Genomic DNA, 20461 nt, shown 5'->3' with positions numbered 1-20461 from the left:
TGCCGGTCACGCCTGGGGTGATTCCCTGTAAGCTTCGGGTGAATGTGCCACCGAATGGCGTTCGGTGCTATGCCAAGGAGCAGCCATTTGACAGAAATTCTTACCTTCCCAAATCGTGCCGTGGTATTATTCAGAAATGTTTGCACACGTCGCGAGAATCAATTGAGCACAGCCAAAAAGTTAACAAGAAGACTGCGGTTAGTTGAGCGCGAGATAAACATATCCACGAAGTCGTCCACGTCTCCTGAAAGGACTTCTCGCTGATCACTTCCGCGAAATTCATTGGTTGACAATCGGTTGAAAAAGGCAGCCCCGGTTTCGCTTTGCCGCAACTGAGGCAGCTCGTGAACGACCACGTCGTCCATGTTTTGCTTTGAGACGCTTTCAACGTAAAGTTTGTAGCCGTTCTCGAGTAAATATAGCAGCATATCTTTCGGTGCAGTTGTCCCCGATAAACTTGCCATGTTTGAAGGAGAAAACTCAAAGTGAACGAACCTGATTTTCCTCAAGGTAACGAGGCTTTTCGCACCTCTCAACGCGTTATATTCGGTCCCTTCAACGTCAAGTTTCATCAAGCAGACTTTCGAGGCGACAATATCATCCAAAGCTACTGTCGGCGAGTATTGGATTGGGAACTCGGACGACTGCCCTTTCACGAGTTGTTGGCCGTTTCTCTGCTTTCCTGAGTGATTTTCACTGAAGGCCACCATCGTGCCAGAGCGGTCCGATGCAGCCGCGTGAACAACCCGAACATTGGTCGCATATTGATTCTCTTCAATCATATTTAGCAGGCTCACGTAGTTTTGAGCTATAGCCTCGACGCCTATCGTGGGATGTCCCATCATGGCAGCTAATCTCATCAGTACACCTTCGTTTGCACCTACATCAAGATACAGACCGCCGGGGTTCGCACTCAAAATTGAGTGAAAAAGTTCTATGTGCTCAGCGCCAGGGCCTTCCCAATGTTTTCCCAAAGGATCTTCGTACTGAGTGACTCTCATCCTCGCGATTTCCTCTTCCGGAAACAAGACGGAACGTGAAGCAGGTCGAAGATCGTCAAGAGGAGATTTGCCTGTGATGTACTCCGCTTGAAGTCTGTCCGCCTTGGATGTCGTTTTTTTTCCGAGGAAGAAGAGAAACAAGATCAGTGAACAGCAAACTGCGCCGTATATGGCGAGCCTGGCTTTCAGGCGAACGTTTGGCACACGAAGATCAGGGAGCTTCATTTTTGTGCCGAAGGATGTGAGGATGAACAAGCTAGCGTGCAAGCAAGCAAGCAGCAGCAGCAGTCACTCCAGTAATGTTCGAGTCAAAATTAATTATTATGATTCACCGCCCCTGGGACGGTACCGGGCGTGGATATAGGGGGAGTCTTCGGGGAAATATCTATCATTACCTTCTTCGAAACTTATTTTAAGAATAACTTCCAATAATCAAGCAATAATAATCAAGCAATCAATCAACATATATATATATGCCTTATTATCATTACTTATTTATTATTTTGTGGTACTTATTACTATCCGTTCCATACATTATTGTTGACATTTTTGACACTAGCTAATAAATCAAGAACGATGGATGGTCTAGCGCTACACATAGTTGTCGCCATTTTTGGATTTTTAGCTCGAAAATCTTGAGTCAGCGTCTCGTATAGTTGTCACACAATGTTTACTCATATAAACGGGTATTTAAATATGGTTGGATATTCACATTTACATATTGCATGCCTCGCGGCTATGCCGACCACCCAGAGGGCGAACGATTACACCACACCATCACTTGCACACACGAACGGTTCGACCTTTATTTGGAGATTTATTATTATTATTTTATTAAACGGGATAATATGTATGTACGTACGTATGTACGTACGTACGTACGTAGTCTAGCTAGCTACCACTATGAAAACAGATCATGTAAACTTCATGCACATAGTGTACGTACCATCGAATAATAATGAATGAAGCTAATATTAATAATAATAATAAGGTAAGATCTTATTATTATTACCAATAATAATATCATAATCAATAATAATATTATATTAAAATAATCCATCTTCATTCGAAATATTCAAGTGTTATATTATAATGAACGAACGAAGGTGTACACTGGGTTTAGTTAGTACAAAGGGTACCTTCATTCGTACGCGCGCCCGTTTACGCTCGCCGTCGACATCATCTCTCGAAGGAGGTTGATATGACAATGCGGAGCGGGCATTTCACTAAAATCACTTTTGCCCGCGGCACCCACAAAGTAGACGTGTGCTGGAACTGGACACAAAATGACGATGCGACGAATTCTATTCTCCTTCGCAACTGCATCTTGGCCCTCAAGGATTCGTTTGGCCTGAAACGTGAGATAGCGCTACTATTTTGCGCAAGGCCGGGAGGTGATATTATTGTAGCCGAGCGGTTGATTGAATATGTACGTGACGAATGTGCGTTTCACAATACAGAATGTGACGAAGTTTCCGTCATTTTTGAGACCTTTGCAGCAAATGACAACTGGTGGTTGGCCGACGGAGCCGGGAACCGGGGGGTGAGAGGGAAGCGGAAATTCAATGCGTTATCGGGAGAGCAAATGTCCCAGCACACACGCATATGTCGTGACCTTGATCGGGCTGCCGATCTCGCCCATGCTTCCTCGTACTTGTCCTCGCTTCCGGGCTTTGCCGATATCCGTGAATGTGTGGCTTTTCATGAGGGGAGAAGAATATTGATTAAAAGTATTTCACACGGAACAGGTAACCTCAAAACAGTGGAGGAAATCGAATAATGATAAACGGTTCATTATCGTGGCTCTGCGGGCAGGGGAATAGCTTGAAAATACAACACGCAATCGTATTTGTAGCGTGCGGTCAGCCCTTCTGGAAAAAAAATTGACTCTTGAGTCAATAAACCGCCCAGCAGCCTCGGCCTCCCGCCCTTTGGACCTAACTACCTTCGGTACCTTCGGTACCTTCGTACTAGCTAGCTAGCTGGACTACGGACATTGCATTTTTCAACACCTAAAGCCTGCTCTGCTGCTCATGCTGTCCGCATACAGCGAGAGGCAGAGCAAACGTACCTTGCATGCAAAAGTCTCCATCTGTGATACCAACCATCAAGTGCAGGGGCGGGCCACTACTGGCGAAGCTAGCGAGTATCTCAAGAAGACCTCGGTTAGAGACTTGCTCGTCATGTCATATGGAACCAGGCAAAGCAGTGAAACGATGTCGCTCACCGTCAAGATTACCGCGCTATGGGCGCTCAAAGTGCCCCTGGAGGAGGTGTAGATTTGGCCACCACATCCCATGGCTCGGAGCAAACATCAGACGTTTGCTAAGCCACGCAGATAACCACCGGCGCCACGTCTCAGGACGGAGGTTACACGCGCCATTATCATTTCCCGCCGTTTCGAAATAAAAGTGGAGCAGAACCGGAAGCAGAACCGAGGCGCAAGCGGCGCGAGACGGAACTCAAATTTTCTCATGTATATCAGATGTGTTAACTAGTGACGCCGAAGGCCCTGCGGATGTTGTCGGGGCTCACATATGTAATATGTACAGGTTAAGCGCTTTGTTCCTGCTCCGTTTCATCCTCCCGCAACCCCCCAAGGGCTAACGGCGTCGGTCCTCCAACGAGGGCCCCGGGGACCGCGGCTGGGCTGCCCGGGGCTGGGCCCTCGTGCCGTCGTTTCACCGCCCTGGCACAAAAGCCTGGTCCAGAGCTCGGTGGAGTGATGTGCACGCTCGCGAGCCTGACGAGCACCTGGTTCGCATGCCCGCCATCCGCGGCGCCGATCGCTGGCGCATCCTCCTGCGGCTCGGACACTGCGGGGAAGAATTTCATCAGCGAGGCGGTCGCGCTTGTTTTTTTCCCGGGAAGGATCTGGTCTTCGTACCTTGAGGTGGAGCCGCGATGGCGAGCGTCTCACGAGGCGGCTGAGCGCAGGTGGCCAACCTGCGCGTTAAAGCAAAGTTGGACGCGGCCTTCTTCCGCTTACTTCCCCGCTTCTTCCACGTTTTCTTGTTGTCCATAGCGCGCGAATGGAAGTGACAGGCTCATGCGTTACACGACGTTCGTTACAACGAAAGCTACGACACTTCACCTCCTCGGCTTGTACCCCGTGTACTCCTCTGACGGCCAGCGTTCACGAATGGCGGCCGTCACGTCGTCGGGGAACTTCTCGCGCCCGTGGGTACCAACGTCCACCATCCTGCTGATCCACCTATACGTCCTGAACCTGTAGTTGCCGTTCGACGGCTTCGCGGGAAAGTCGGGGTCGTCTGGAAAGGCACTCCCGAGTTCCAGGAGGTACTCCTCGTTCAAGAGCTGGGACAGCTTGACCTGCGGCACGCCGTGGAGCGCAGCGTAGGCGTCCAGGAAAGCCCCCTGAGACTTCCACGCCTCGGGGGCGTAGTTGGGCACCGCAGCCTGCGCACACGAGGGAAGGCAAGCGCGTCAGGGCGCGACGTGTCCGTGATCGATGGACGCGCGATCGAATGACGCGCCGGACACGACGGCGTGCGCATCATCCGAAACGTTTCCGTCGGTGCGCGCTGGGGCTTCAGGGATATCGTGGGGCGTGCCATTTACGATTCGGAAGGCAAGGGTGGATACGAACTCGTCGGGCCACGAGGGCGCGTTCTCTGAGCGCGTCTCGACGGCATTTGCAAACAACAACAAAAAGCCTCCGAGGAGGGCTCGGAGCATTTCAGAGACGGAAACGCTGGTTTAATAACTCAAGGAACATATGCTGACACGCGCTGGGCGCTAGTCAGATAATTACGTCACCCCTGTCCTTAAGCCGATTTATCTACTGTATGTGCTGCCGAACGATCGAAGGATATGGTGGGCGAGATATCATTAAAAGAATGTGAAAGTACTATTATTAAATAATACTTCATCCATCAAATAATAACAGTCTTGATTGCTTAATGGACAGCTTCTTATTATGGACTGATGACCTTCCCAGCCTTCAGCATATTACCTTCGAAGGTATCATTCTTGAGTTGAGTTGTGTTAACTCAACACTCGGCGACGTCCTGGAGTTTCAAGTGTACATCTGCAGGAATGTCATTTGCAGCTGTTCTCCCTATGATGTCCCTGAACTTCGAAGCCTTTAACTCTCCCGTTCCTGGTCGCTTGCACCAAATATTTTTCATGGAAAACGTGTCTCCTGCCTTGATTGGAGCGATGGTAACCACGCAAGAGTAGGCAAAGTCTATGGTCACTTGTTCCTCTGGGAAGATGCACTTCTCCTTGCCCTTCGAAGCCTCCCATACAGCTTGAGAAGCGAGCTTCAACTCAAATAGTTCGGCAGGATCAATTGAAACTTCGACGTCTGGTCCAGGCCAGGTTTTATCAGATACGAAGTGCTTCTCAAGGACCACTGCACCGCGGGCGCAAGCCCCAACACATGTCCAAATCCCTTTGGAGTGATCAGAGAGACCCAAAATAGCGTCTGGAAATGATGCGCCAAGGACGTCGAGAGCCCCCAGATTGACTCGATTGTAAGGGGTTGGGTAGATTGACGTGCAGTGCATCAGGCAGAAAGGTATGGAAGCTGCACGCAGAATTTCAACAGCTGGTGTAATGCTCTCGATGTTGTTCATTCCAGTGGATAGAAACACGGGTTTGCCAAAAGAGGCAATATGCTCGACGAGTGGATAATTATTACACTCCCCAGACCCAATTTTATATGCACAGACGTCCATAGACTTCAGCCGATCGGCTGCTGCCCGAGAAAACGGAGTGGAAAGGAAGATCATGTCGAGACTCTCAACGTGCGTCTTTATTTTTCTTTCTGCTTCCTCAGAGAGAGCGCACCTCTCCATTACTTCCCATATGCTGACGTTCGTGTTCCCAGGAATTACTTTTTTGGCTTCGGGGATCATTTCGTCAGCAATCACATGACTCTGGAACTTGCAAACCTCACAGCCAGCTTTCTTTGCATCCTCTATCATGCGAAAAGCCTTTTCTATTTCTCCTTCGTGGTTAATGCCTATCTCAGCGATCACGAGGGGGGGGTGGTTGGTACCAATTCTCCGACCGTTCAACACGATTTCGGGCATTTCGAATGACGATTCCTTGGTCATGATGACGCGGTGCGTTGACTTCTAGCTAGCAGGCAGGGTAATAAGACGATATTTTATCTATTCGATCGGCATATGCCCAGCCCCTAATATATCTAGCTAGCAGCTAGATATCTAGCTCTAGCTAGTTAGTCTAGCTAGCTAGCTAGCTAGATATATATTATTACCTTCGAAGGTACCTTATTTATTACCTTCGTACCTTGATTATTGCTTGCGATTGGCTTCATTCATATCGTATGTACGTACGTACCTTCGTTCATTCATTCATTATTGCAATATGAAATCGCGAATGGCTCCACTCCCAGTAGTACCACATAATTTTGTGGTACTTTATTATTTTTCTGGTACTTTTCATAAATTAAATAATGAAGCGCTTATTGCCACTCGCTCGGCGTCAATATTAATAATATTTGAACGTTTTATTTCGTTCATATTTATTAATATTTCGTTCATATTTAATAAAATATGAATTATTTATTTTTCGCACACATATTTCGCACGGAGAAAAAATATGCAGCACGACACGTATTATTGCACATACACTTGATTGAAATAATCCAGAATACTTGCTTTATTATTATTTGTTTATTTTGATTAATATTGATTATTATCATTAATAATAGACCATACTCCATATCGTTGCTTTGACTCGTTGATTTCGTTGACTCGTTGACTTTTGACTAAAACAGGGTCGCGGTGTTTTTTTCCCCTATGGCGCCCAGTCAGGACGGCGAGCGCGCTGAGCGGCTCACTAATACACCGTTCGGCGCCAAAGATGGAGGGCATCATCATCGGAAGCGCACATTGGTGTTGACGAGTTTGCGTCGCACGAAACGACGTTGCGCCTGAGCTACGGTTTCAGAGGCGAGTTGACGGTCTATTAACTCGTAAAATCATAATGTTGTCGTAGCTAAGGCGCAACTTCGCATGTGACGACGCAAGCTCGTCAACGCCGATGCGCGCTCCTGATGATGGCGTCCTCCATCTTTGGCGCCGAGTAGCGTATTTGCCAGTTGTCTAGCGCGCTCGCCGTCCAAACTGGGCGCCATATGGAAAAAAAACCCGCGCGACCCAAAATGTTTGGCGCGGAGCACGTGTCGGTATTTGAAAACGTAAATATATTATGGTAACCACCTTGATTGCTTGATTGCCGACCGAAATAAAGTCAACGATATTATTATTAGCTAATAGGGAGTTTAATTTTATTTGTATGGTCTATTATTTGTAATAATAATAATAATAATTCTCCAAAGGCCGAACCGTTCGTGAGTGCGAGTGAGGCGAGGTGTGAATCGTTCGTCCTGTGGGTGGTCGGCTAGCCGATGAGGCATGCGCGTATACGTATATTTATACACACATGATATTACTGTCATACGTAGATAGATAGTTTAGCATCGTTCGTATTAATAATAAGTAAGGCTTGAAATACGTTCAAATATGTAAATGTAAATATCAAACCCTATTTAAATACCAGTTTATATGAGTAAACACAGTGTGACAACTATATGGGGCACTGACTCAAGATTCTGGAGCTAAAAAATCAAAAATGTCAACAATGTATGAGACGGATAGACCGTCGTTCTTGATTTAACGGTGTAGAAAATGTCGACAACTATATATTGATTTAACGGTGTAGAAAATGTCGACAACTATATGTAGCGCTAGACCTACGTTCTTGATTTAATGATGTCAAAAATGTGGACAATGTATGAGACGAATAAACCTTCGACCTTGATAAACGATACCAGCAGGTGATTGTTACATTTTCGTAAGTTGGGGTCGTGTAATGATCGGCAGCCTTCGGCTAGCCGAATAATAGAAAGAGATATCTCGCTCGATCGCTTGCTACGAATCGAACGAACGAACGAATGAAGGAAATAAATAAATAAATAAAGTTGCCCAAAAAAAATCAAGTAGATATCTAGCTAACACTTAGGGGGAGGGTGACCTTATTATTAAAGAAATGTGATCGCAACACATCGAAGACCGCACTGCCGAGGGCATGTCATGAATGAAAACAGAAGCACACAACATCCTGCAGCCTGTATGCATTGACGCCCGATGAAAGGAATATGCAGAGTCGCAGGCTGGATTATTGCTGCCGCCGAACTGCTGTACTTACTGCTTCGCTGCAACGCGGGTTGCTACGTACCTACGTCTCTGACGTCGCCATATGAAACTGCGTGAATTCAGCGGATTTTGGTAGCTGGACTATTTTGAGGGGAGAATTTTGGTTTCCACTATACTTCTGTATCATACGAGTCCATGCGCTTGTCGCTTTATGTCGCTAACTCTTATTTGAACGACAAAAAATTTAAACAAACCACTTTTTTCTGGCTGGTTGAGCAGGGAAGACTAGGTCAGAAGCAGCGTTTAGCGCGCAAGGGCAACGTGCGTCGCTGAGGATGCGTCTCCTAAGCTGAAAATCAAAGGAATTGCTTCGTTATGGTGTTCACAAACAACCACTGAAGTCATTTTTTGTGAAAAATATTGACAAGCTGAGCTTTCTTCTGCGACACCTCAATCGGGATTTTCTTCCCAGCATATGAGTGGAAAAATAAATAATAAGCAAGCAAGCAAGATATTCGGCTAGATAGCCGATCTTACACGACTTCAACTTCCAAAATGTAACAATCACCTGGTATCGTTTATCAAGGTTGAAGGTCTATTTGTCCCATGCACTGTTGACATTTTTGACACCATTAAATCAAAAACGGCGACGTGTGTGGGATGGGCGGAGTCGATGATGTCCAAGGTAACGATGATGGCCCGGGGAAACTTGACGCGCAGGTAGTTTGCAAAGGATTTTGATCCACAGCACAGCTCCAAAATTCTCAATTGTGTCGGAAGGTCTGTTTTGAGTTTTTCTGCATTGCGCATGTACTTCTCGACGATCGACTGGTGCAAGTTTGCGGCACTTGCAGAGTCCAATAGCTGCGCCTCGTGCCGACGCCAAAACAGGATTTGCTCGCGGCTTAGGTTGACCCCGGCATGTTCATCGCACAGTTCATCAATTGGACACATTAGTAGATGATATTTTTTCAAGTTCATCACCTCTTTCCTGCCATCGTCGAACGCCACATGGATCGAATCCCTCTTACCGCAATTCTTTCCCATTGTTCGTAAGTGTGTTAGTACGTACTGACGAACGAACAGGATCGATGCGATGGAGAACGAAGTAATAAAAAATAATAACCACCTTCATTATTCGTACCTTCGTAGACTACCTTCCGAAGGCGAAGGTACGTATTAACACAGTGAAATCGCCCAATATATCGAGCGAACGAGCGTGAGCGAGTTCATTCCTTAGTTCGAAGGTACGAATGAAGGATTATTTTTATCGCGACTCCGACAGCTGTCATGATGAGTACGTAGAAACAACAATATGGCCGGACGAATAAAACTTAGAAAGGGGATTGTTCCATGCATGATGAAAATAAATAGAGTCGCTTTCAAATCCCACGCACGATTCGACTCACAGGGGTTTTCTCATCGATTCGTGGATTCGGTCACGTAACACGCATAGTCCAGCGAGAGTCTACATACGAATGCACAAAGGATTTTAATTAATATCCTAGCTAGACACCCCACAAGCCAACCATGCTGCCGCCGCCAACGCAAAAAGACGCCAAGCGGCGACCCAATGAATGAACGCGAAAAGACAAAGAAGCACGAAGGTACAAGGTTGGTAAGCGTTCCTCCGTGACTAAATGTGATAATCAGTCCCCAATCACTTCGCGTCGTTCCACGCTTATATGCAAATCGAAACGCCGAATATGTAGGGGTTGTCGCCTAAGGCTTTGTGAAGAAGCTCGGTGTGTGGTTCAGTCCCAGCTTCTCAAGTTTGATGTCCTTGTCTGCAAGGAACTCTTCGACTGCCCTCGTGGCTCCTTCAACAGTGTTGTAATCGTCTATGACGACAATGCCACCTCTGACCATCCTCTTCCACAAGTGATCTAGCGCTGCTTTAGTGGGCTCGTAGACGTCCATGTCAAGATGCAGTAAGGCGATGCGTGAGTGAGGATTATCTTCAAGCCACTTTGGCATGGTGTCGATCACATCGCCTTGAATATAATATATATTTTCAGCAAGGGACTTGTATTGGAGCACCTTTTGCATCTCTTCGATGCTCAGACCATCGCCCGCGTCGGACTCAAATCTTTGTACAAACGTTTTGTCTGCCTGGCCTGCCACTTGCGTCGTTGGGAACTTCCCGAACGCGTCAAAGGCGAACACCTTCCTCGAGTGAACGGACTCAAGAATCGACCGAAAAGTAAGCCAACGGATCAACGACGCGGCTTTGAAAACACCGCACTCAACGACGTCGCCAGGGAGCGACAGTACCCTCTTAAAAAGCTCATAATGCGCAAGGAGTTTACCGATTCTTCGAGTGTCGCTGAACCAGTAATAGCCGTTTTCATGATCCCAACGACTATCCGAGGTGAGCTCTTTAACTATTATTTGTCCGTCGTTGCTCATATTGTTATAGTTTGCTTCGACGTTTGAAATAAAGGAGGAACGGATTTGCAATGGAATGCAAGAAAGCGCCGTGAGAAGTTTCTTTGTGGAAGTGCGTGCGTGCGTGCGACTGGATCCTAGATATCTTCATTCGTTCATATATGTATGTACGTAGTAGCTTATTATTATTATTTAATTAGCTAGAGTAGTACCTTCGGGTAGTATTATGTACCTTCGTACATGTTATGTCATACCTTCGTATTATTTATTTATACTTGATTGTAATAATATGATGAATAAAAATAAAAGAAATAAAGATCTTATTACGTGCGTGCTGCGACCCTTCAAACGTGATTCTGGATGGGAGCACACGATAGGCGGCTGGTCAAAAGAAAAGACCGGGAGTGCGCGGGAGCAAAAATTTTGTTCACCTTTCTCGTCTTCGCCAGCATTCTTGTCCAGTCAAATCCTTTCACACTTGTAGAAAAATGCCAGAAGCCGCTTTTTGGAGCAAACGTTGCCGTACTTTTTTATGGGCAGGCACGCACCCTCAATCGCACGCATTGTAGCGTTACTGAACACATCCTCGCACCACTCCTGAACGCAAGCAACAAAGTGAGCGTATTCGTACACGGCGAATCGGATGGCGACAGCTGGCAATACGCAGCTTACTTGAATGAAGTATCGAAACTAGGAGTCCAATGCCACATCGAGTTGCAAGACGTGAACTTGACCGCGACACAGTGCGCGATGGCCCTTGACGACAAATATGAAAAACGCATGCAACAATTAGTGAAAGAGGGAAACACTTATGCGGCCGAGCTTTTGACACAACTAAGATATCGAGAGTCTGTCAACTCTCTTCGCAAAAACATCGAGAAGAACAGGGGAATCACGTTTGACGCGGTCATTCTTGCTCGACCGGATGTCGTGTACACGACTGCACTGCCGCCACTTTGCCGACTTGACGTCGACGCGGTGCAAGTTCCTCCTTGGCAACCATTTGGTGGGATTAACGACAGGTTCCTCATTTCAAGGAGTGGCCCAGCGCTTGATCACTACTTGGGTCTTCACACCGGCTTGTGTGATAAAGGGTTTGTCACGAGGCTTCCTCGGCGTTGGAAGGGGCTGAATGCAGAGCGGATATACGCTTGGTGGCTACACCAGGGCGGCTTCAGGATCGAGACGTGGCTGTTGAAAAAATTTGTTTTCTACAGGTTGCGCAAGGGCGCTACTCTCTGGGAAAGTCCTGACGCTGATTTTGGGCAACACAGGGGTGCGACGGTTTTCAATCAGAAATATAATCCATCAGCAGTGCCCTGGTCAAGCGTAACAGAGAAGCTTTTACGATGCCCCCCTTTAGAGAGACATTAGGGTTTTATGTGGGGCACCGGACCCCAATTTCGTGCCAAGGTGGGTTGCCACAGAGACTAATTGCTTGTACGGTACCTGATGGCAAAAAACAAATCCTTGCCAACGAGGACTCCAGTAACCGTCGTGCCAAATTGCAATCAATTGCTATTTCAGTATGGGCAAAATAGAGGGGGGCAACAGAGCCCCAAAATCCGGGGTTAAACCTCGGGTACTGAATTCTCATACAGTAGCTACCCGAGGTTGCATTTTGGAATTTTAGGTCTGGGTTCGGAACTGATTATCAGTCACTGTAATGATTCTGATTTTCACTGTAATAAATAACCTACCCTAAACCCTAAACTCACAGGTATCGCTCGGTACCTCGCTCGTCCTGACTGAAATGGCCGTACTGTGGACAATAATTTCCGAATTTCCGAGTTCGGCTTTGACGAAAAACCAAATACTGTTAGAGATCCCTACGTACCGAGATATCGGGAGCCTAAATGCGTCTCATGTGCCACACTCAATGCTTGTCAAATTAGATGCAAGGTAGCGCCCTGCGCACCAGCTGGATGATAAACTCGAGCGAGCGTGAAATCATCGCGAATCATGTTCGAGCAGCAGGTGAGTAGCTTCTCCTCATCGTGCTCAAGCAGCCCACTGACCAACGCCTCTCCATTCTTGATCGCGCCCGCAGAGTCCGCCAGCATGTAAGAGACGGCGTATGAGAGTGCACCGACCTCGTGTAGCCGCGGAAAGAGCTTTCGCATATGCACGCGGACTGTCTCTTTGATCAACGCGAAGTCTTTCTGCTCGGTGGACATCATCACCGCGGTGGCGAGGAACTGCCTCTTCCAGTTCACGCTTCCGATCATGAGGATAGGGTGCCCCTCAAGCGTGAAATTGTGCGTGGCGTCAGCCGGGTGGTAGGGCTTGTTGTACCGGCGCTGGTCGATCGCGGTGGTGATCATGCGCTTGGTGGTGAGGACATTTGCTGAACTTCCTGGTCGTGCAGTGTACTCCCACACCTGCATCTGCATTTTCTTTCTGTACTTTCATTGGTGACCGAGGTGGAGGTGAACCCTCGCCTGCTTCTCAACCCAGTCCTTCAAGCTTGCCACGGTGATATCCTCGAGGAAGCCCGAATGCGACCGTTTCAGCTCGTCTACTTTCATGGTGTGGAAATGATGCCAGGTCTTCATCTCCTTGCGCTGCTCCGACCTGCGGCAGATTTTCGTTTTCGGCGATGATGGATGCTAATTCGAGCTCGTCGCTGGCACCACATGACAGGGGCTGCAGAGACCAACCACTTGGTCGGAGACAGTCCATAACCCACGACAACCGTCCCCACATGGAATTCACGCGGCTAAACGTCGGTTATGTATCACGAGGCATCCACTATGAGCGCGCCCCTTGCTTGGGTGCCCATGGTCCGCCAGGAAACGCCTTCGAGCTTACAGTGTCGACTTTGAAGTTGATTGGCGGGCGCGTGATGATCATAAATGACGGTAGCCTCCAAATACCTTCGAAGGTAAAAATGATTCAAGTTAGTCCTGAAAACAAATAGGTGGACCCAAAAGCGATCCACGCACGGTAGTCCCGATACGAAGGTAATTAGAGTTGGTATGTATTACGAGCGAGGTTGATTGCTAGTTCTCGCTACGTGTGATGAAGAAGGGAGTACCTCATTTGAAATCTTCGCAAAAAGGATAATATTCGCCAACGACAAGTCGTTTGTCCGTTGGCGTCGCCGCCTCCTTCGCATCACTCTGTTGCAATGGCTATCATGCGGAATCGAGTCGAATTTTTGCCATGGCGATGCTCAGTGCACAGGCTTATGGTACGGTTTTTATATGTTGAGCAGCAATTCTGTGGCAATGACAGTTTTCGCCCCCGTGTTATGGTTGCACCCGGAAGGCGACCACCTACAAGTTGCGAGTACCCAACACAATCATTCATCGAAACAGTTGCATCACCCATGTCAGGTGATGAAGATGCAAGGTGAAATAATGTGACCACAGGAGGGCAGGAAATGTTGAGTGTGATGTGAAGACATGCACCAGGCGTGGTAGTTTCATACCCGTTTTTCCCGTTTGGTGCTGAAATATGCTTGGTTTGGACGAATTCCCAACCATTCACTAAGGCATGGATATTTCTTGATTCTGGGGGTCCAAGAGAAGTGAAGCACCTGGCCCTCGTGGCAACGATATTCTCCAGTTTTGCAGGCGGGAAATTTTCTTGGCGAACAGTATGGCCTTTTGATGCACAAATTTTCAATGCTTCAGCAAGCCTGCCACCGACACGCGAACCGCCACGGTCATTGAGGTGTACGGCGTCTCGGAAAAAAAAACTTTCATCGCGTTTCAAGAGCATGTCGATCATGAGCTTGTCTCGAATTGCAATCACACCCAGTTTTTTTGCGAGTTCCCAGTGCCTATCTTGCACGGTTAAACCTCCCTTCCCTAATGAATTCATTCGTGATTTGGGGCTCAAATGACAGTAGTAGAGTACGGTAGGATTGCTCGGTGTGGTGAGCAACTCAAGCAAGAGGCGTCGCAGAGAAGTCGCGTGAAGGTCGAAGTCATTGGCACAAAACTCTACAATGACAAATCGAGCTGAGGCTAAATCTCGACCAAAACCATGGGAAGTTTGTTTCCAACACAGGGAATGATACAAACTCCCTGTCCCAGCCTCTCCTAGGTTTATAATTGACGTTATCCATTGAAAGTTTTTCTCCGCAAACGATTTGAACCCTCTGATATATTTGCCATCACTCGTGACAGAGCCGCCCATAAACACAATTGATATTGACTGATTAGCACCGGGCAAGGTATAATTTTGGTTACCGCACGAGAGATCATCGCTCAACCCCGGTAGCTTCGACAGAGAAAGAGGATCCATCGATATTGTTTCGATGCTATTGTTCGCAAGCTCCATGAAAAGATAGTCATCGACATCTTCCTTCAGATGCACAGTATCTGCACTATAATTTGCCTTCCAAGTTGTTAGCTTCTCTGCAATATCAAAAACATGGATATTATACGCTAATGCTGCTTGGTTTGTTTGGTTCGTTACTGAGCGCAAGATGGTATTCAGTTCCTCGAAATTCGGGAATTTTGCGACCTTATCTGGCTGTGGAGGCAAAAGTGGGTATATCGCTAACCAAGTAACTTTGAGATTAGGCATCCTGGACAACGTAGAAAACAGCTTGCGCATGCGATCCAGAAATACTGCAGGTGAACATAGTTTGTACACCACGTCATGAAGACCGAGGTTCAAGAACAGGTCGATATTTTCGTGCTCTGTCATCTGCAGATAAACCTCGGCACTTGAAACGCTGCCGCTTAGCTGTTGGAAACACTCTTGATCCGTGCGCCAGCACGCCCGATAATTTATCTGCTGTTCTGCAATCGCAACGCTCGTTTCTGCCTTTGAGCATGCATCTTCGTGTAAATATCGGTATGAGTTATTTTTGCAGCTTGCGTCCGAGTAATAATACGAGTGCATACTCGAGTCAAGACCCAAGCTTCGAAGGTGAGCTCCGTACATGTGACGTGTCCGGGAATCCCCAACATATACGACCCGTGCGCGCCGAGTTGAAATCGAGTTCTCGCGCGCTGGTTCCCTCGTTAGAACGTCTCGCAGCTCAAGATTGCTTCTTTTATCATGTAGCCGGCTACATTGATATACTAACAGTGTACAAGATAGAATCACGAACGCGGCGAGGGGAAATCGATATTTCACCCCCAACTTTACGGGATCAGGCCATTTCGGAGACTGATTCATAGCACGTGAATGAGTGGGTGACATAGCGGGATCTACCACTGTCTTGCTTGATCAACGACCAGTCCTTCTTCCTGTGATCGTGTTGCTACGCAGTGCCCATGACTGTCTGATCGCGGCTATGAGGGGTTTTGAAGATGTTGATATCATAATGTTCGAGTCAAAATTATTATGGTTCACCGCCCCTGGATGGTACCGTACGTACCGGGGCGTACCTCGGGCGTGAAATAACGGGTGAGTCTTCATTCGTTAACGAATAAGTAAGGGTTATTTTAGTTATTATGTATCACCTACCATTTGCAAATAAATAAAGTTGAATTCCAAATTATTGGCCGGAATCCGGGGAAAAAAAATACGCAGAAATAAAGTCCCCCATCCGAGTTTTCCCCCGATCTATCCGAGTGCGAAGCGCTTGGATGAGAATTCACCATTTCATCCGAGCGCCCCCGCACTTTGAACGCGAGGAAAATGGCTCTCGTGACGGCCACCGCCGACGACCTCGCGCTCGCGCTCCGCGACGACTCCGGCGCCCTCGCGCACCCCGGGAACGCCGGCATCGTCGCCACGACCGGGAACTCCAGATCCTGGTCGGTGCAGCAGAACAACGTGTCCAGGATCTTCAACATGTTCGCCGCGTACCTCCCCTACCGCGTCGACAAGGATGGAGGTCAGATCCCGAACCCCTTCCCCAACTTGGGCAGCCTCATGGGCATGTCACACAAGCTCATCATCAAGGAACACGCGACCAGCCAGCAGATGTGGCAGCTCTTCGGCGAGTACCTGGTGCGCGACTACAGGAAAGTCGCTGGCAAGGGTGCGGGCGAGCACCTCGGCATCAACACGGTGAGCAAGATCTTCGCGACGGCGATGCAGCTCGCCTACAAGGTGCACGCCGGCGACCCGTTCTTCCTCTGCCTGGACCATCGCCAGGACATCAACCTCTGTCTACCCCGCAGGTGGTTCGTCGTCGTTCGCGAGAACATGTGGAGAGAGATCTTCACGCGCGCGGTGCAGAACGGCGAGAAGATGGACGAGTCCGCGACGCCGCTGACCTTCGACCACTTGACTGCGATCATGAAGTCCTACTCGCGCATGGCCTCAACGAACGTCTCGACCGGTCGTGCAGCGCACAGGAGGAAGTTCATCGTGTTGTCGCTCTTCCAGGTGGCCGGGCGAAGCGGCGAGATCGCGACGCTCTCCTACAAGAAGCTGGAATGGGATCCGTACTTCCGGTGCGTCCACGTCGAGGTCAACCAGGTGAAGACCGTCAAAACCAAAAAGGTTGTGTTCACCGCCGGCATCAACCGCCATCTCTGCTGGTTCACGAACTTCGGCGACAGGCTGTGCACCGAGAGCTACACGGACAAGGCATCGGATGAGGACGACGTGGCGTGGCTGTTCCCGGACCTCGTCGACATCTCGTCGCCGGGCAGCAGGGTCGGCGACTACATCAGGGACCTCAGGCGTCAGGGCGGCGCCAAGGAGTACAAGGAGTTTGCGGTCGACTGTCTTCCGTCGGACATCAACGCGGCGGGCATCCGGGCGGGGTGCTGCAACATCCTGCACTCGAATATGCCGGAGTGCTTCGCGATCACGGTCACCGGCCACAAGCTCGAGAGCGGGGCGCACCAGGAGTACATCGACGCCACCACCGCGAACGCCATGCCAGGCGCGGTTGTGCTCGGCGGATTCCCCGCGCTGCCGTGGGGACAACGGGGCGTGTGCGGCAAGCCGGCAGATCTCGATTCACTCGCGCACGTCCCTCTAACCTACGACGGCTTCGACACCATCATCGACGAGCTGTACGGCATCACGAACGTGACGGAGGCTGTGCTGTCGAAGGGCGGGGCCTTAAGGCCCGTTTTGAAATCGGCGTTCGCAAGCCAGGTGATGCATTACGCGGCGCGCGTGGCCGCGGGCGAGTGCAACGACGTGAACACGAGACTGCGCCAGGCGCTCGTGCAGACCGGGAACGCCACTAAAGGTCACGCACACGTCGTCCTCGAGGAGTGGGGCAAGATCCTCGTGAAGCGCTTCGAGCAGGACAACCGCCATCTCCTCCTCCGCGAGAAAGCCGAGTTGCCCAAGCAGATGGCGGCGATAATGCAGGTCGTGCAGACGAAGGTGGAGGGGAACGCGAACGAGATCGCCGCGCTCCGCGACACCGTCGAGCTTCAGAACACCCTCATCATGTCCATGGCGCAGCAGCAGCAGCAGCTGATGCAAGCCTTCAACAAGTTGCTCCCCCTGCGGGGGAACCAGGGCAACGTCTACGCCGCCGAGTCCAACATCGCCGAGCCCATCGCCCCCCCGGACAACCCTGCGCTGCCTGCTGCTGAGGCGGAGGCGGCGCCTGCTGAGGCGGAGGAGGCACCGGGTCCTGTGGACCCCATCGCGCTCATCGACCTCACGGGGAGGGAGTCCGCTCCCCGTCCATCTGCAGCTCCCCCCAGTGCTCTGAGCGCTCTGATGGTCAATCGACCGAGCGCCGACCTCGCCGACGACAGGCTCCCGAACGTGGCCTATGAATTCCTCGTGGAAGCATACTCGAAGCACGGCGGCCAGGTGTGGAAGCCGCCGGGATATCCGGAGAAGACATGGATGTCGAGGAAGCTGGAGGCGAACCTCACGCTCACGGTGCTCACCGCCATGCTGACGGAGGACGAGAGGAAGCTCATGCGGCGTCAGTCGACGGCAGCCTCGCGCCTCGAGAACACGCGATTGGCCCAGAAGGCGGAGCTGATGACGAAGAAGTTCTTCCAGGAATGGTTCGAGGATGCCAAGGTCGAGCTTCCACAAAACCTGAGGAAGAGGAAGCGCGACGCCAAAGGGAAGTTGGCGCAGGGGGCTTCGCAGCCGATGGTGCTGAGCAGCGTCGCGAATTTCCTCCGCGCTCTCGGTGTTAACAAGGACGACCTGCGCTTGCAACCCGAAGAGCTGAAGAAGTGGGCCGAGGATTCCCGGTCGGATGAAGAGCGCTACCATCAGTGGAGGAAGCAGAAGGGACCCGCCAAAGAGCCCGCCGCCGAAGAGCCCTCACCGCCGAAAAAAAAATCGTGGGGCTGGTTCGGGCGCGGCGGTGACGCAAGCGGCGGTGGCGCAAGCGGCGGTGGCGCAAGCGGCGGCAGCGCGGCGGTGTAGGCACGCGTGATGGGGTAATCGACGCATCCGCGATGTTAATATGCATGCATTACTATCAACCTTTCGCCGTGCGTCGCGCTTAAGTGCCGGCACCCCCCGTCGCCCCAGATGAGATGTTAACAACGACGCAAACGTGGGAACGAGATTTTGGACCCGAACCAGGAATCGCCTGTTTAAATCTCCCATATAAAACACAGGGTCATGCCGCCGCGCTGCTTGCCTTTGCGCGCCGCGTGCGGCGAAAAGTTGACATGTAGCGCATGCGTTTCACGGGCGGCGCGCGACGACCGCATCGTGAGGGAGCCTCGCGCGTCGCGCGTCGCGCGTAGGGGGCGTCGGCGCGTTCGGCGTCGCGCGACGAACGCGCTCGGGGGGGGCCGGCGCTACGGCAGTGAGGCAGTGACCATTTTTCGCCGATTTCGTTTATTCTGAGGTCAGTGTGACTCGTATGGATCGATCATCCGAGCCACTGTTCGTTCATTATTAGGGGAGGATTTTGCTCGGATAGATCGGGGCGACTCGGATGAACCGGTCGCTCTATCAGAAATCCGAAATTTCCACTGGAAATCCACTGAAAATCAACTGTGGAAATCCGGATTTCCGTCAAATTTATTAGCTTTGATAGGTAATTTGATCGTGGAAATGCAAGTTGACCCACTTTTACTATCAAATCTGACCGCGAATTTGATAGGAAAATCCGGGAAATTTCGAGCTGGAAATCGGGGGAAATACGAAATTTCCACTGGAAATCCACAAATAATGGTGATATCTGGTTAATGTTTCAGTCAAAATTACTTTATTTGATTCGTGTATGGAAAGCTGATTATTATTTGTAGTAGTACGAACGAATGAATAATAAGGTACGTACGTACGTACATACGTATGTATGTACGAAGCAAGATATGTACATATGTATCGTTCATATGTACGTATGTACCTTATTATTATTAGCTTCGTTCGAACGAATGAATGACTAGGTATAATGTTCGAGTCAAAATTACTTTGATTCATGGACCCTGAGATTGTACCTGGGCGTACCCGGGGCGTAAAAATAATACAGAATTTTGATTGGTCCAGGTGGCAGGGAAAACGGGGGAGTCTCAAGCAAAAATAACATGAACAATAAAAAAAATAATGTTCACCAAATAAAAAAATAAAATAAAGTGAATGAATAAAATAAATATTCATATCTTCAATTATTCGTAATAAATAATAAAAAATAATACCTTCGAAGATATGAAGCTATATATTAAAAAAGGTACCTTGCATTTTAGTTTTATTTAAATAGTCCAACTGTTTACGAGTCCATTCACATGTGCCTTACTTCGTACATATGTACGAATGAAGAAGTAATCAAGCAATTCGCAACCGACCGATTAGAACCTCATTTTAATAATATATGAACGAAAATAAATCACGATCGATTTGCATATCTTGCCTATGTGCCTATTTTTGAAATCGTATGGCCAAATTGTATGTTGCCTATACGTGCTGTTTATAGGCATGCCTATACGATGCATATCTTGCCTATGTGCATATCCATCATCGTATATATAGGCAAAATATAGGCAAATCATTTCCCGCCGTGATTAATAATACCTTTATTATTATAACTCCAGAATAAAATAATAATAACATATTAAC

The 20461-nt window shown here is 49.1% G+C and overlaps 11 protein-coding genes across 11 annotated transcripts; 3 read left to right on the top strand and 8 right to left on the bottom strand.

Annotated features, from left to right (window-relative positions):
• Window positions 1–158: 158 nt before the first annotated feature.
• Window positions 159–1226, bottom strand: MICPUN_53239 (predicted protein; the record flags this gene model as incomplete). Its single annotated transcript, XM_002506920.1, has 1 exon — window positions 159–1226. One exon carries the CDS (start codon window positions 1224–1226, stop codon window positions 159–161), a length of 1068 nt encoding a protein of 355 aa, XP_002506966.1.
• An 889-nt stretch (window positions 1227–2115) lies between these two features.
• MICPUN_65008 (predicted protein) lies at window positions 2116–3083 on the top strand. The gene has a single exon (XM_002506957.1). The coding sequence runs from the start codon at window positions 2209–2211 to the stop codon at window positions 2779–2781; it is 573 nt and encodes a 190-aa protein (XP_002507003.1). The 5' UTR covers window positions 2116–2208; the 3' UTR covers window positions 2782–3083.
• Window positions 3084–4091: 1008 nt separating this feature from the next.
• MICPUN_65007 (predicted protein) lies at window positions 4092–4700 on the bottom strand (the record flags this gene model as incomplete). Its single annotated transcript, XM_002506919.1, has 2 exons — window positions 4092–4421; window positions 4461–4700. 2 exons carry the CDS (start codon window positions 4698–4700, stop codon window positions 4092–4094), a joined length of 570 nt encoding a protein of 189 aa, XP_002506965.1.
• Window positions 4701–5014: 314 nt separating this feature from the next.
• Window positions 5015–6061, bottom strand: MICPUN_89245 (predicted protein; the record flags this gene model as incomplete). The annotated part of the gene is made up of 1 exon (XM_002506918.1): window positions 5015–6061. The coding sequence occupies one exon, from the start codon at window positions 6059–6061 to the stop codon at window positions 5015–5017; it is 1047 nt and encodes a 348-aa protein (XP_002506964.1).
• Window positions 6062–7749: 1688 nt separating this feature from the next.
• Window positions 7750–8134, bottom strand: MICPUN_65005 (predicted protein; the record flags this gene model as incomplete). The annotated part of the gene is made up of 2 exons (XM_002506917.1): window positions 7750–7927; window positions 8031–8134. The coding sequence occupies 2 exons, from the start codon at window positions 8132–8134 to the stop codon at window positions 7750–7752; spliced, it is 282 nt and encodes a 93-aa protein (XP_002506963.1).
• A 543-nt stretch (window positions 8135–8677) lies between these two features.
• MICPUN_65004 (predicted protein) lies at window positions 8678–9285 on the bottom strand. Its single transcript, XM_002506916.1, has one exon. It carries the CDS (start codon window positions 9197–9199, stop codon window positions 8717–8719), a length of 483 nt encoding a protein of 160 aa, XP_002506962.1. The 5' UTR covers window positions 9200–9285; the 3' UTR covers window positions 8678–8716.
• Window positions 9286–9874: 589 nt separating this feature from the next.
• On the bottom strand, window positions 9875–10561 carry MICPUN_107273 (dtdp-6-deoxy-l-hexose 3-o-methyltransferase; the record flags this gene model as incomplete). The annotated part of the gene is made up of 1 exon (XM_002506915.1): window positions 9875–10561. One exon carries the CDS (start codon window positions 10559–10561, stop codon window positions 9875–9877), a length of 687 nt encoding a protein of 228 aa, XP_002506961.1.
• A 339-nt stretch (window positions 10562–10900) lies between these two features.
• MICPUN_65002 (predicted protein) lies at window positions 10901–11914 on the top strand (the record flags this gene model as incomplete). Its single annotated transcript, XM_002506956.1, has 1 exon — window positions 10901–11914. The coding sequence occupies one exon, from the start codon at window positions 10901–10903 to the stop codon at window positions 11912–11914; it is 1014 nt and encodes a 337-aa protein (XP_002507002.1).
• Window positions 11915–12205: 291 nt separating this feature from the next.
• MICPUN_53236 (predicted protein) lies at window positions 12206–12981 on the bottom strand (the record flags this gene model as incomplete). Its single annotated transcript, XM_002506914.1, has 1 exon — window positions 12206–12981. A coding segment is annotated over exon 1 (392 nt), but the record flags the coding sequence as incomplete, so codon positions are not given.
• A 361-nt stretch (window positions 12982–13342) lies between these two features.
• On the bottom strand, window positions 13343–15202 carry MICPUN_53235 (predicted protein; the record flags this gene model as incomplete). The annotated part of the gene is made up of 2 exons (XM_002506913.1): window positions 13343–13416; window positions 13658–15202. One exon carries the CDS (start codon window positions 15200–15202, stop codon window positions 13658–13660), a length of 1545 nt encoding a protein of 514 aa, XP_002506959.1. The 3' UTR covers window positions 13343–13416.
• Window positions 15203–16144: 942 nt separating this feature from the next.
• MICPUN_64999 (hypothetical protein) lies at window positions 16145–18817 on the top strand (the record flags this gene model as incomplete). Its single annotated transcript, XM_002506955.1, has 1 exon — window positions 16145–18817. The coding sequence occupies one exon, from the start codon at window positions 16145–16147 to the stop codon at window positions 18815–18817; it is 2673 nt and encodes an 890-aa protein (XP_002507001.1).
• Between the last annotated feature and the right edge of the window lie 1644 nt (window positions 18818–20461).

Source organism: Micromonas commoda, chromosome 17 (assembly GCF_000090985.2).
Source record: "Micromonas commoda chromosome 17, complete sequence".
Taxonomy (NCBI): Eukaryota; Viridiplantae; Chlorophyta; class Mamiellophyceae; order Mamiellales; family Mamiellaceae; genus Micromonas; species Micromonas commoda.
Note: the sequence above shows the minus strand (reverse complement) of the source record. Positions and strands in the feature narration are given on the sequence as shown.